The 14,258-nt window shown below is 36.3% G+C and overlaps 2 protein-coding genes across 2 annotated transcripts; one reads left to right on the top strand and one right to left on the bottom strand.

Annotated features, from left to right (window-relative positions):
* Positions 1–812: 812 nt before the first annotated feature.
* LOC110886930 (probable pectinesterase 53) lies at positions 813–9,193 on the top strand. Its single transcript, XM_022134818.2, has 5 exons — positions 813–1,349; positions 2,867–3,056; positions 3,145–3,351; positions 6,718–6,953; positions 8,732–9,193. Exons 1-5 carry the CDS (start codon positions 988–990, stop codon positions 8,877–8,879), a joined length of 1,143 nt encoding a protein of 380 aa, XP_021990510.1. The 5' UTR covers positions 813–987; the 3' UTR covers positions 8,880–9,193.
* Positions 9,194–12,819: 3,626 nt separating this feature from the next.
* LOC110886931 (probable 3-hydroxyisobutyrate dehydrogenase-like 1, mitochondrial) lies at positions 12,820–14,010 on the bottom strand. Its single transcript, XM_022134819.2, has one exon. The coding sequence runs from the start codon at positions 13,971–13,973 to the stop codon at positions 12,954–12,956; it is 1,020 nt and encodes a 339-aa protein (XP_021990511.1). The 5' UTR covers positions 13,974–14,010; the 3' UTR covers positions 12,820–12,953.
* Between the last annotated feature and the right edge of the window lie 248 nt (positions 14,011–14,258).

Below are 14,258 nucleotides of genomic sequence, written 5' to 3'. Positions count from 1 at the left end.
CATCCTTAGTCGGCGGCGATTTCATCAACATCAGGGTCGGCGACAGATTACGTGTTTCAGATTCGGTATACAGAAACACCAGCTCCGGTCGCCGGACAGGAAACGAGAAGGGAGAGAAAGGGGTGTCGGCAGCTCAGGGTATTAGGGTTTGAAGAAATGAGGAAGAGAGTTCTGGTTTTGAAGAGATGAGAAAGAGAACAAACATATTTAAAATGTGTGATAAAAAGAGAGTGAAAGACTTTAAAGACAGACAGAGACATAGAGGGATTTGACATATAGAGTAAATTACCAAATTACTCTTTTGGCGGCGGTGCTTTGGTGGTGGCGGCGGTGCTGTGGTGGTGGCGGCGGTGCGGTGGTGGTGGTGTGGTAGTGGTGGTGGCGGTGCGGTGGTGGTGGTGGTGGCGGTGCAAATCTCAGGGACCATTTTGGCTATTAACTCATAGTTAAAACTAGTAAATTATAACTACAGGGACTGTTTGTGTAATAAATAAAAGTTAAAAACTAACTTCAGTTAAAAAAAACTAACGGAGGTCCATTGAGTACCAACATATTGAAAGGTAGTATTATTATTTACCAATTCTGTAGGTAGGATTATTCTTTACCAACTGGTAAAAGATTGGTTTATTAATTACCAATTTTCCTAAAAAATAACCGCTATTTGTATACTTTTATATAGTTAAAAATGTATGGTTTAGTTTTGTTATGTTGTGAATTGATCACTCCCGTGTGCATACCTACCTATCACCTATGTATAATATTCCCCATCACAATCATAAGTATTTAATCGAAAATTAAGTTACCTTAAATTAATTGGTATGACAAAGTGTTTGTGTGTATATACCCTTTTGGGATTATAATATTTCACCAATTGTACAATAAATGCACACATAACCCCCTCGCCACAAACCCAAACCAATTTCATTTGTCTTGTGACCCCTACATTCTTCTCTCTACTCCCTTTGGTTTGTTTCCACTTGCATTTTCATGGCCAAATTTTTGCACATTTGCTCTATTTTCATTCTTTTACTTGTTCTTGATGCTTCCACACAAACACTTTGTCATACCAAAGGCTTAAGACCCAAAAGAAACCCATGGAAGCAATATGGTGTAAATTTGACACAAGTTCAATACTCAGAACAACAATTCATGAAATGGGTCAATTTTGTTGGTACTTTAAAGCATTCCCTTTTCTCCACAGCCAAAAACAAGCTTTTTCCTTCTTATACACTCACCGTTGACCGGAATCCGGCCACCGGAGACTTTACTTCCATTCAAGAAGCTATAGATTCTCTACCCTTTGTGAATCTTGTTAGAGTTGTCATTAAAGTTCATGCAGGAGTTTACAAGTAAGTTTTTTTTTTTTTTTTCATTGTGTTTTTAAATTCTTTAAGGTTTAAGATACTTGTGATCAGAATTCAAAGAATCTGGATAGGATAACCTAAACATTGTGTGGTTGAATCTTTTCTTTTGTTGTACAATTTTGATCAAGAATTCAATGAATCTTAAATGGTTTCAACTTTGTTAATCACACAAACGGGTTTTCCCAGATTTATTGGGTTTCCTTCTGAATTAGTGTATAGACATTATTGTCTAGCGGAGATGGATATGATCGGGTGGTTCCGCTGGTGGCACGATGATACTCCAGTGATCCAAATTTGCCGTTAAAAAAATAACTTAATTTTAATTGTTGATCGACATATGGCAAACTTCAATAATGGCATAGAGATTTGATGAATATTGAACAACAAACATATATGAAAGATAGTCTTTTTCTTATTATTTATTTATCATGGGAATTTTGTAATACATGCAGAAGTTCTATGAAGACAAAATAACATTATTATATACATATACAAAAGTAATAAATGTTGGAATATAATTTGTATAAAATTATACAACACATACTTTTAGATTACGACAAGCATGTATTGTTAACATGTACTTTTTTTACTTGGATTATGCAACTTTTATCATCATCATCATCATCATCCATCTTACAAATTTTGAATAATTAAATGGTTGATGAAAATTATTGTATGTCAGATATAATCTTATACGAAAACTGCATGTTGTTACGTAATTATTATTATTGTAAATAGATGTTCAAGATAAATGTAAGATTTTTTTTTCTTCAAAAAATCACTATGAATTCATGCTCATAGATGATTTTTAATTACCACACCATTTCACCTTTTGTTTTTAGTTTATTATATAAAAATATGAGTAAACTTCCGTTTTGCTCCCTATGGTTTGGTCATTTTAACGGTTTTGCTCCAATAGTTTAAAAATAGCCATTTTCCTCCCTGATCTTTCGAGTTTGTCGCCAGTTTGCTCTCTAATCTTTCGAGTTTGTCGCCAGTTTCCTCCCTGATGGAGTTAGAGGCTGGGAGCAAAATGAAGATAAGTTAGAAAAATCAGGAAGGAAAATGGTTATTTTAAAACTATTGGAGCAAAACCGTTAAAATGACCAAACAACAGGGAGCAAAACGGAAGTTTACTCTAAAAATATTATATACCTTAACCGTAGAAAAATCATTAAACATGTGGTATTTTTTTCTTAAAGTAAAAAAGTTTATAATCAAAACAAGTTATTTTTCGGTTTACATACCAACTCACATATTTGTACTTTTGTAAAAGAATATTTGCATACCTAGAAACCAGTTCATAAAAATAACGTTATCGGTTGCTACAAAAAACTTTTAGTCAAACATTCATTAATGTCCTTTTTCTTCTATTATATTAGTTTTTTTATGATGTACAGTTTTTGGGTTATATTTAAATTTAAATAAATAAATAAACAAATAAACTTGAGTTAGTATATGAAATATATATAATATATAATTAACTTTTTGTTGGTATATAGGGAGAAGGTAAATATACCTCCATTGAAATCATTCATAACCATAGAGGGTGCGGGTGCTGAGAAAACAATTGTGCAATGGGGTGACACGGCTCAAACCATTGGTGCTAGAGGTCAACCCCTTGGCACATATGGGTCAGCCACTTTTGCGGTCAATTCACCCTATTTTATTGCCAAGAATATTACATTCCAGGTAACAAAAAATACATACATTATTACGAGATACAAAAAAAATAAACGAGGACTAGTTTAATTAATGTGCAAGTATGTGATTTATGTAGAACACGACACCGGTGCCAAAGCCAGGGGCGGTAGGGAAGCAAGCGGTGGCATTTAGGATATCAGCGGACACTGCAGCGTTTGTCGGGTGCCGATTTTTAGGTGCACAAGACACACTTTATGATCAATTGGGTAGGCATTACTACAAGGAGTGTTATATCGAAGGGTCCGTCGACTTCATTTTTGGCAACGGTCTCTCTCTTTTCGAGGTTTGTTTTATATCTCTATAGTCTTTATTTAAACATTAAGTTGTAATTTACAAACAATGTATACAAATAATTGCCCAAAATCACAAGTTAATTCATGTCAACACCCAAAAAAGGAAAATGTTCATTTCACTAGCCCAATTGAAGCAAAAGTTAAAAGTTAGTTACGTTTAGGTTAAAACACTCGTTAGTTGACGGGTCCACGAGTCGAGTCAAGTCGAGCATGTGCTTAAACTCAACTCATTTCAAATTCTACATTTAAAGCTTGATTTCAGCTCAGGCTCGACTAAATTATTATTTATTTATTATCGTGTTTATATATATGCCTAGTTATTTTTGTATATCTATAACAGTAAGGTAATTGTAATTTTATTTATCTGTATTGTAATATAAAACATATACGGTAAACAAAAGGGTAATTTTATATAATGTTAACAGTTTAAGATATTACTACTTTTGAAACATTTGGTATAATTTTTAGAATATATATTGCTGACTTTTAAACTAACTTCTCCCATGATATTAAATGACCATAGCTTTTTTATGCGTTAATATTTTATGATATAACTACGCCAAAAAAACGAGCATTTTTCTTTTTAATTTAAGTGTGGTATTGTTATAGTTTTTTTTTTTAAATTAAAAAAAAAACTAACATGTTACGTGATTATCAATGTCTGGTGTTCCGGCCGCATTGCGCGAGCACATCTCTAATATTATAAAATGTATATTTAGTTATTTTACATATAATTATATGCATATAGTATTTATTAAAAATTATTATAACTAGTGGTATCAAAACTGGCACGTTGCGCCGATAGATTCCCCATGGTACACGACAGGAATTTGATTGGTATCGCTTTATCTTGTTATGTTATAGTACCGACGCTCGTTATATCAACTAAAAAGGAAAAATAAATAAATAATAAAATTGTGATATGATCAAAAGAATATCAACACGTGATCTACATTGATTGAAAACAATTGTTTGTTAGGAATCGGTTCGGTTAGTCAAGGTACCAGTACCACCACGATACTGGTATGCACTCATATAGCATATATATATAAAAAAAACAAAAAAACAAAACAAAATGTACACCCTATTTTGAATGCAACTCTACTTTTAACAGAATTTACAACGAAACGCCTGAAAAGATAAGTAAAGTTACGGATTTAGTTTTTTTTTTTTTTTTTTTTTTTTGAGTTAACGAACGCGGGTTATTGGAGAAAAATTATATAGCATAAATAAAAAAATATAAAAAGTTGTCACGTGACAACTTCTTAATGGGCTAACCACTATCCATTGACTTTGTCTTTTAATATATTGATTGATGATTATGATAATGATAATTCTTTTAAATAAAATGTAAACTTTGTGCGGTCAATTTGAAAAAAAAAAAATAAAACTTTGTGGTCAATGTGAAAAAAACAATAATGCGTGGTCAATTTGGGAAAATGAAAAGTTAACTATTCCTAAGCTTGGTGTTTTAATAATAAAGTAATGTAAATTTTGTGTGGTCAATTTGAAAAAAAACAAAACTTTGTGGTCAATGTGAAAAAAACAATAATGTGTGGTCAATTTGGGAAAATGAAATGTTAACTATTCCTAAGCTTGGTTTTTTAATAATAGAGTAATGATAATTCTTTTAAATAAAATGTAAACTTTGTGCGGTCAATTTGAAAAAAAAAACAAAACCTTGTGGTCAATGTGAAAAAAACAATAATGTGTGGTCAATTTGGGAAAATGAAAAGTTAACTATTCCTAAATTCTTTTAAATAAAATGTAAACTTTGTGCGGTCAATTTGAAAAAAAAACAAAACTTTGTGGTCAATGTGAAAAAAACAATAATTTGTAGTCAATTTGGGAAAATGAAAACTTAACTATTCCTAAGCTTGGTTTTTTAATAATAGAGTAATAGAGTAATGTAAATTTTGTGCGGTCAATTTGAAAAAAAAAAAACAAAACTTTGTGGTTAATGTGAAAAAAACAATAATGTGTGGTCAATTTGGGAAAATGAAAAGTTAACTATTCCTAAGCTTGGTTTTTTAATAATAGAGTAATGATAATTCTTTTAAATAAAATGTAAACTTTGTGCGGTCAATTTGAAAAAAAAAAAAAAAAAAAAAAAAAAAAAAAAACCTTGTGGTCAATGTGAAAAAAACAATAATGTGTGGTCAATTTGGGAAAATGAAAAGTTAACTATTCCTAAATTCTTTTAAATAAAATGTAAACTTTGTGCGGTCAATTTGAAAAAAAAAAAAAAACAAAACTTTGTGGTCAATGTGAAAAAAACAATAATGTGTGGTCAATTTGGGAAAATGAAAACTTAACTATTCCTAAGCTTGGTTTTTTAATAATAGAGTAATGTAAATTTTGTGCGGTCAATTTGAAAAAAAAAAAACAAAACTTTGTGGTTAATGTGAAAAAAACAATAATGTGTGGTCAATTTGGGAAAATGAAAACTTAACTATTCCTAAGCTTGGTTTTTTAATAATAGAGTAATGTAAATTTTGTGCGGTCAATTTGAAAAAAAAAAAAACAAAACTTTGTGGTTAATGTGAAAAAAACAATAATGTGTGGTCAATTTGGGAAAATGAAAAGTTAACTATTCCTAAGCTTGGTTTTTTAATAATAGAGTAATTATATAAATAATAAGCTCACGAGCCTAGTCCCAATATGTAAAGCTCAAACTCCTTTAATTAAACGAGCTTTGTCATAAGTTCATCTCCAAATTCAAGCTTGATCCACACTTTTAACAAGTCAATTTCGGCTGCTTACAAAACACTCATATTTTTCTTATTACACCTTTAGTACTTTTTACCCATTAGTACTTTAATAAATTAAGAGTTAAATGCAATTTTACTCTTTATGTGTGGGCCATTTTATCAGTTTAGTCCAAAAATGTCATTTTTTGCATGTGGGTCCAAAAAGGTTTCTGTCCAAAAAGGTTTCTGTATTGTCATTTTAGTTCACTGGATTAACTTCATCCATTATTTCTGTTGACGAGAAAGACAGTTGGGTCATTTTATATGGCCGAATTGCACTTCTAGTTCACATAATTACATATAAAATGACCGAATTGCCCTTCTCGTTAATAGAAAAATGAATGAAGTTAACATAGTGGACTAAAATAACAACGGTGAAACCTTTTCGGACTCACATGCGAAAAATAAATCTTTTAAACCAAACAGACAAAATAGCCCAAACCACATGGACTAAAATTACATTTAACTCATAAATTAATATCATGATTTGTTTGCACATAGTACAAGTAACAAAGCACACATGTGATTTTCACTTCAACCGAGAATACAACACAACACAAATGTCAGTAACTCAGTATTCTAATTTGGATGCTAAACACACAACAGGGTTGTCAAGTGCATGCAATAGCACCAGTAACAGGTGCAGTAACTGCACAAGGAAGAAGCAGCTTGTTAGAGGACACAGGCTTCTCTTTCTTAAGATGTAAGGTCACCGGGTCCGGTGCACTGTACCTGGGTCGGGCATGGGGCCCCTTCTCAAGAGTCGTGTTTGCTTACACATACATGGATAATATTATTATCCCCAAAGGCTGGTACAATTGGGGTGACCCTAATCGTGAAATGTAAGTTTTCTAGTTTGTTTGATATTATTTTTAAAGAAAGAAAGTGATAGTATGACTATATGAGGCTTATTTGGTTAGACCAGATTTAGTGGAAGCCTCTTTTTCAGAGAGTGTGTGTGTGTATGTTTGGGTTGTGCGGTGGGTGGTTTTGTAATGGAATGGGCGGTGGTTGTTGTGCTTTTGTGTGAATGCACTCTACGTGTTCGACGAAAGTCCTCAATGGGGGCTTTTGTTTTGTTTTGTCTTGTCCTGTTTTGTAGGTTGGGATTTAGGTATTCTGCACTATTGTAATTAATATATAAATAAATTACTTTTTTTAATGTTTAATAAATGTGTTATAGTGTAGTAGGGGTATTAAGTTGGGCTGGTAATTTTTGACACGGAAACGAAAGTATGAAAGGACACGATCTTAACAGGTTCGTGATTGACCCTTAACAGGTTTTGTGTCTTAAACAGGTCGACATGATAAGAACTGTTAATTTTCGTGTCGTGTTCGTGTTTACCTATTTCGTGTTCGTGTCTAGGGGTGTAAACGAGCTGGGCCGAGCCTGACTAGGCTCGTCATGTTTTTGTGAAGCTCGAGCTCGGCTCAGTTCGAGCCTACTTATTTGAGCTCGAACTCAGCTCGAGCTCGCTTCAACATCGCTTAAACAAACCAAAGCTCGGCTCGCCAAGGTTATCATCATTATAATGATTATACTATATATAATTTTCTTTTTTTTGGGCTCGTTTAGTCTCGCGAGCCTTAACGAGCTTGGTATTTCAAGCTCGGACTTGATGACTAAACGAGCTCTATTTCAGGCTGGGGCTCGTTAAAATTCGGCTCGTTCGAGCTTTTAACCAAGCCAATAACGAGTAGCTCTCGAGCCTCTGGGCTTGTTTACACCCCTATTCGTGTCTTAACAGGTCGTGTCTGACACGATATGCTAGCCCTAGACTCCATACTCCACCCCTCCAGGGCGAGTTTGTGTTTTAACCATAGTTGCAAAAATCGCGACTAGTCGGCGATTAATCGCTGACTAGTCGCTAGTCGCCCATCAACTGAGTAATTTTCAGCTAATCAGTAAAAAAATCGCTAGTCGGCCTAGTCGGCCCTAGTCGGCCCTAATCGCGACTAGTCGGTCGGGAAAAATTGGAAAAAATCGGGAAAAAACAAAAAAAATCGGAAAAAATCAGAAAAATTCGGAAAAAAAACACATATTCCGGCCAAAACCTCCCAGATTCCGGTCAAAACTTGTCCACTTAAAAAATTACATATAAAAATATATGTATAAAAACTTAAAATTATACATAAAAAGTCCGATCCGATTAATCCCGATTAATCCCGAGTAATCCCGAGTAGTCGCTAGTCCCTACCTCACCGACCCGCTAGCGACTAGCGAGTTCTCCAACCTTGTTTTAACAGGTCGTGTCCATGTCTTAGTGTCTTACAAGGTCGTATGATACGCTTGTAAGTTTTTTCGTGTCTTAACAGGTTGTGTTCGTGTTACCTGTTTATTATCAGGTTCGTGTCTGGAAAAACTGACACGATAAGATTTCATGTCGTGTTCGTGTTTACCTGTTTCGAGCTCGTATCTTAACAGGTCGTGTCTGACACGATAGCGTACACGAAAGGGGTGGGCCCCTTGGTAATTGAGGTTTCTAGGTCTATGGTGAACAAATGTGTAGATTAAGGAGTAGGATTAGACAGTGTGTGAATTAGCTGATCTAAAATGATTATTAAATAAATAAATTATATTTAATTATGACTTTAAAAATGAATAAATTTGTGATTGCAGGACTGTGTATTATGGGCAATACAAGTGTAGTGGGCCAGGGGCAACATTTGCAGGGAGAGTGTCATGGTCAAGAGAACTCACTGATGAAGAAGCCAAGCCTTTTCTTTCACTTAGCTTCATTGATGGTTCCGAATGGATCAAATTGTAATACTTTCGTCATCGTCATGGATGTATATATGATCTTTTTTTAAAGTGATATCGGGGTTTGGAAGGTGATTCAGGCATCGAATCCACGATTTCTTATGTGGGTTATGATGTTAGGTGTTGTACTTTAACACATCTAATGATCGGGGTAGAATTACAGAGTGGGTGAGTGTTTGATTTAAATAAATGTTACGTGTTGATCTGTATAGGTTCTTTCGAGTGTTGTTTTTGTTTGAAACTTGCCACTTTGTGTAAATTGATTGATTCTACCTTCGACGGCGATATACTTGAAGAAAATCTTTTTACGTTTTTGAGAAAGTGTTGTTTGCGTTCGACTTGTGGTATTAAAGTCTTGAACCATGTAACGGGGTAATTGTAACGACTCAATATGTAAGCCTCTAAATATTCCCTTTGGGAAGAAAGATATTCTCTACTACACTAATAAGTAATAATACGATTCTCTCTATAAATATTACTCCTACTTACCCTCGTGACAAGGCTAGCTATGTGTTTCTTTGCCTCGGGCTGGGCCATGTGAACCTCAGGGGTGTTAACAAGCCGGGTTGAGCCCGAGCCCGACTAGGCTCTAGCTCGGCTCGTCATGTTTTAATGGATCTCGAGCTCGAGCCCGGCTCAGTTTGAACTCAAGCTCAGCTAGCGAGTAAAACCCAAAACTCGAGCCCAAAGCTCGAGCTATTTTGAGAACAACTTCAAACGAGTTTAAAAGCTTGGCTCGAGCTCACTTCAATATCGGTTAAACGAGCCAAAGCTCGGTTCGCCAATGTTATCATCATTATTATTATGCTATATATAAAAAACTACAATTTTGTTTGAGCTCGTTTAGCGAGTTTTGTATTTCAGACTTGAGCTCGTTTAGGCTTGGCTCGTTTAAGCTTTTATCTGTGTCGATCACGATTCACAAGTAGCTCTCGAGCGTCTGGGTTTGTTTACACCCCTAGTAAACCTTCAAGCACAACTATGAAATAGATTGGGAATTAAATGCATTGCTACATGCCTATATCTCTATTTCTATGTTAATGTTCTACCACAGGGCCGTTCCTACGTTTTTGGAGACCCTAAGCGAACTATGAAGTAGGGACCCTAATTTCGCCGATAAACTCTCCTCCAATCCCGGCGCAATGGGTGATTGATTGCTCTTACTTTTTTCGTCTAGTGATGGCTTCTAGCCTAGAAATTGAAAGCAGGTTGCGATGGGTAGTGGGAACGATGATTGCGATTGTATTTAGGGGCTTTAGGTTGCTAAATATTGATGATTAGGTCGATGGTTGTTGTGTTGTAATAGTTGGAAATCAAGGCGAAATATTTTGAAACTTGACCTTTGTTTGCTAAACAATATTTATTTTGGACTCTTTAAATGAAAAATCAGTTTAGTTTTGAAATAAATGTATTTATTTGAGCCTAATACATATATACAGTATATATAATTTTTTTTTAAAACTTGGAGGCCCTTATTTTTTGGTGGCCCTAGGCCCGTGCCTAGATTGCCAAGCCTATAGAGCGGGCCCTGTTCTACCATTTTTGCATGTTTTTTTTTTTTTTTTCGGTGAAGCAAATGTCGTTTGCTTTTAAGCTTGTCTTGTTGGATCCAAGTAGACTACAAGTCTAAGCATAAGCCCAAAATTAGCGAACCTGTGTTTGATAAGCTAATGGGTCCAACTAACAACACCAAAAAGAGTATTTCACCGTCCAACATTTTCTTTTGGTTATGTCGCTATGATCTAAACAGAAACATAAAAATGAATTTCATAAAAGTGTAAGTTGCATTTCTTATATTTTCAGTGTAGTTTAAGAAAATCTTCGTAAAATAATTTCTAAAATTAGTTATATCAGATAATGAACGGGTATCATCTCGAATCCTGCACGAGAAGTTATAACACGCGGCGCAGAGGACCATACTCAGACTTAGCAAAATAATTCTTGATGATCACTGGACCGTGCACGTAAGCTCTCAACGGCGTACCCAGGGGCGGACCTACGTTAAGCGGAACGGGGTCCCCGGACCCCAATATTTTTTTAAAAAGTAGTTGAAGCGGTATATAAAATTTTCTATGGACCCCATAAAATAATTTAGTTGGACCCCATAACAATGAAAGTGAGTCTGGTGCAGTGGTAAAACCCCTTGTTTACACACAAAAGGTCTTCGGTTTGATACCTGTTTGTTTTGTTTTTTTGTGTTTTTTTTTCCTTAAACCTGATTTTAAATTAATCACTCTATTTTTTTCCCTATTTCAATTTTTTCTCACCTATATTTAGCTGAATGTGTAGTAAATGAAACAATTGTAATTTAGTTATGATATTGTTTTCTATTATGTTTCTCGACCCGACCCGACCCAAACAACGACCGATCAAAAAAATTTGAACACCGGAAAAATGGGACCCCATTGTCCAAAAATCCTGGGTCCGCCACTGGGCGTACCCAACACCGCGACAGCTAATACGAGAACAAATAGTACATATGGTAGGAGGTGTGGCCAATCAACATGCATGCGTTAGACCCTGACCAGACAACTCCCATGATGAACAATCGTGCAGGAGATAAATTCTACAAAAGGATAGTGACGTGTAACCAATCAGGTCGCACAATTCACTACTCCAAGATCTCCAACCACAGCTGGTGACAGACTCGATATAAAGGACAACTATCAGGCTACGTGGCTCCAATCACTGTGCGCCAACTCCTCAATCCTATGCTCACACCAACGGTCGTGTCAAAGGAGACAAACGTGATATTTCCTTGATGGCGACGTCCGGCCCAAAGCCCATCAGCCCATCTCCTTCTCCATACTCTTCGGCAATGTTTTAAAAACCGGTTTTTAAATCAAACCGGATTAGGCTAAAAAATGGTTCAACTGTTTGAACCTGGTTGTACCGAGCGGTTCAACCGGGTTGCCTAGCTAATTCTATAATTTCATAAATTACAACATCAACTCAAAAGTTAATCTAAAAATGTATGATTACATATTAAAAAATGATAAGTAAATCCATAATAAAAAATAATTCAAAAGATAATCGAAAACCATTCAGTTTTCCAACAAGCTCTTTTAAATGAAAGTGTACGATATGTTTACGCCTTTTGAGTGTTGAATACATCAACTATTTTCGTTTCATACAATATTAAATAAGAACTTTTAGTTATGAATAATCATAATGTATAAAAATTACGTAAGATAAGTAACATATATAATAAAAATAAGTAACAACCCAAACTAAAATAACCCTGGGCCGGTACCGGTGTTACGTTTCAAACCGGTATACCGGATTTTACCGCCGGTACAAACCTTATGCCGTTTCACTTATATACCGGGGTGTTTCGTACCGGATTTACATCTGGAAACGGTAATATCGGTATAACCGGCCGGTATTTACCGGTTTTTAAAATATTGCTCTTCGGCTATAAATTCCAGCCTTCAACCACAGGTTTAATGGTCGGCTCTCTCACTCTCTTACTCTTAATAGACACTCGTTTACTCTTCTTAAACGATAATTATTCTCACGCATGAAGGTGGTTACAATGAGAACCACCCACCTCTCCTTGTAACGAGTCTTACGGTGTTTTGTTTTGCAGATCATACTCAGAAAGTCATCGAGGAAAGATTAAGGATTATCATTCTTGACGAGACCATTCCCACAAGGATAAATCCCTTAGATTTAAGCTTGGTGTTTCTTCAGGTTCATATGGTTTTTTTCCGTCTATCTACGCGTACTGTATGAAGAATGTACAACCTGACAAAGAAATGAATGATGTGATAGTTATATAACTCATACTACTCATATAACCTTTTTTCCGTCTATCTATAAGGCGTGTATGACCCATACGGGTTGTACACTTGTATGATGTGACAAGTACCGTGTCTCATACTCAGTCCGTTACCCGTCGGGCTTTGCCATCCCTATGCGCTGGTGTCAATTTTTTGGAGGTGATGTAGCAATGACAACACACATTACAATGTTCTAATACATTACATTACAAAACAGAGTTTAATTCAAGATCATAGAAACACATAACACCACAGAAGTTATTGAAAACATCAAAGCTTTAAACATCTAACAACAAACACTACTCAAGACTCAAATTGTTAAGTCTTTCAAGTGACAAAATAAGAGCTTGAGTCCCCAAATCACCCTCACCATGAGCCTTAAGAGACACATAAAGCTGTTGAGCAAGTGCTAACCCAGGTAAAGCAATACCCATTTTCTCACACTCTCTCAAACAAATCCCCAAATCTTTAACAAAATGATTCACATAAAACCCTGCTTCAAAATCCCTTTTCAATATCCGTTGACCATACAAATCCAGCGACTTTGACCCGGCCGCACCGGTCGAAATCGCATCCAAATAAACACCCAAATCAAGCCCAGCTTTATGCGCATAAACCATACCCTCGATTAACCCAACCATGGTTGAACCAATAGTAATCTGATTCGCTAATTTCGCATATTGACCTTTACCTGGTCCACCCATGTAATTAACTTTCCCCAAAAGGGTAAAAAGGGGATTTAACCGTTTTATTATAGCTTCATCACCGCCGGCGAAGATCGACAGGGCGGCGTTACGAGCGCCGCGGTCCCCGCCGGAGACCGGAGCGTCGACGGCGAAGCAGGATTTTTCAGCGGCGGAAGTTGAGATCTCGACGGCGAGTGAAGGGTCGGAAGTGGTCATGTCGACGAGGATTCCGGTGCCAGAGAAGCCGGAGAGGGCGCCGGAAGTGGGGTGGAGGAGGACGTGGCGGACGTCGGAAGGGTAGCCGACGATGGAGAAAACGACGTCGGATTGGGAAGCGACGGAGTGAGGGGAAGAGGCCCAGTTGGCTCCGAGGTTGAGGAGGGGTTGGGCTTTGGATTGGGTGCGGGTGAAGATGGTGAGAGTGTAGCCGGCTTTGATGAGGTGGGAGCACATGGATTGGCCCATGACGCCGGTGCCGATCCAGCCTATGCGGGTGTTGGATGGGGTTATGGGTGGTTCGGTAATGGTGGTGGTGGTCATCGTGTGGTGGAGGGGAGTGATGGTGAAGGTGAAGAGGGTGTGGGTGTGGAATTTGATGTTGTAGAGTGAACGGATGAGTGAGTTGGTTCTCATTGTCTTATTATCCAATAGTTCCAAAACCTTTTTTTTATTGTGGTTGGGTTTATTTATGCACCGTTTCCGGTGTGTACATTTCGTGAAAATAACGTTAAAAGGGATAAGACGGTTAAATAATGCATAATATAGTGACATTGATAGCTGAAAGATAAGCGGTATATGCATCAATCGGTCTTTTCCCGATTGCTAAGTATTATGTGTCTTATATTCAAGGTTTAACGCAAAACTACAATCGAGTCGGGGGTCTCACTGAAAGCAGCCTCTCTATCTTACAGGGTAGAG

This window comes from Helianthus annuus, chromosome 10 (genome assembly GCF_002127325.2).
Source record: "Helianthus annuus cultivar XRQ/B chromosome 10, HanXRQr2.0-SUNRISE, whole genome shotgun sequence".
In the NCBI taxonomy this organism is placed as follows: Eukaryota; Viridiplantae; Streptophyta; class Magnoliopsida; order Asterales; family Asteraceae; genus Helianthus; species Helianthus annuus.
Note: the sequence above shows the minus strand (reverse complement) of the source record. Positions and strands in the feature narration are given on the sequence as shown.

Coding starts and splice junctions, on each gene's coding strand:
- LOC110886930 (XM_022134818.2), top strand. CDS start 988: ATGGCCAAATTTTTGCACATTTGCTCTATTTTCATTCTTTTACTTGTT. Junction 1,350..2,866: donor GTTCATGCAGGAGTTTACAA/GTAAGTTTTTTT, acceptor GTTGGTATATAG/GGAGAAGGTAAATATACCTC. Junction 3,352..6,717: donor ACGGTCTCTCTCTTTTCGAG/GTTTGTTTTATA, acceptor AACACACAACAG/GGTTGTCAAGTGCATGCAAT.
- LOC110886931 (XM_022134819.2), bottom strand. CDS start 13,973: ATGAGAACCAACTCACTCATCCGTTCACTCTACAACATCAAATTCCAC.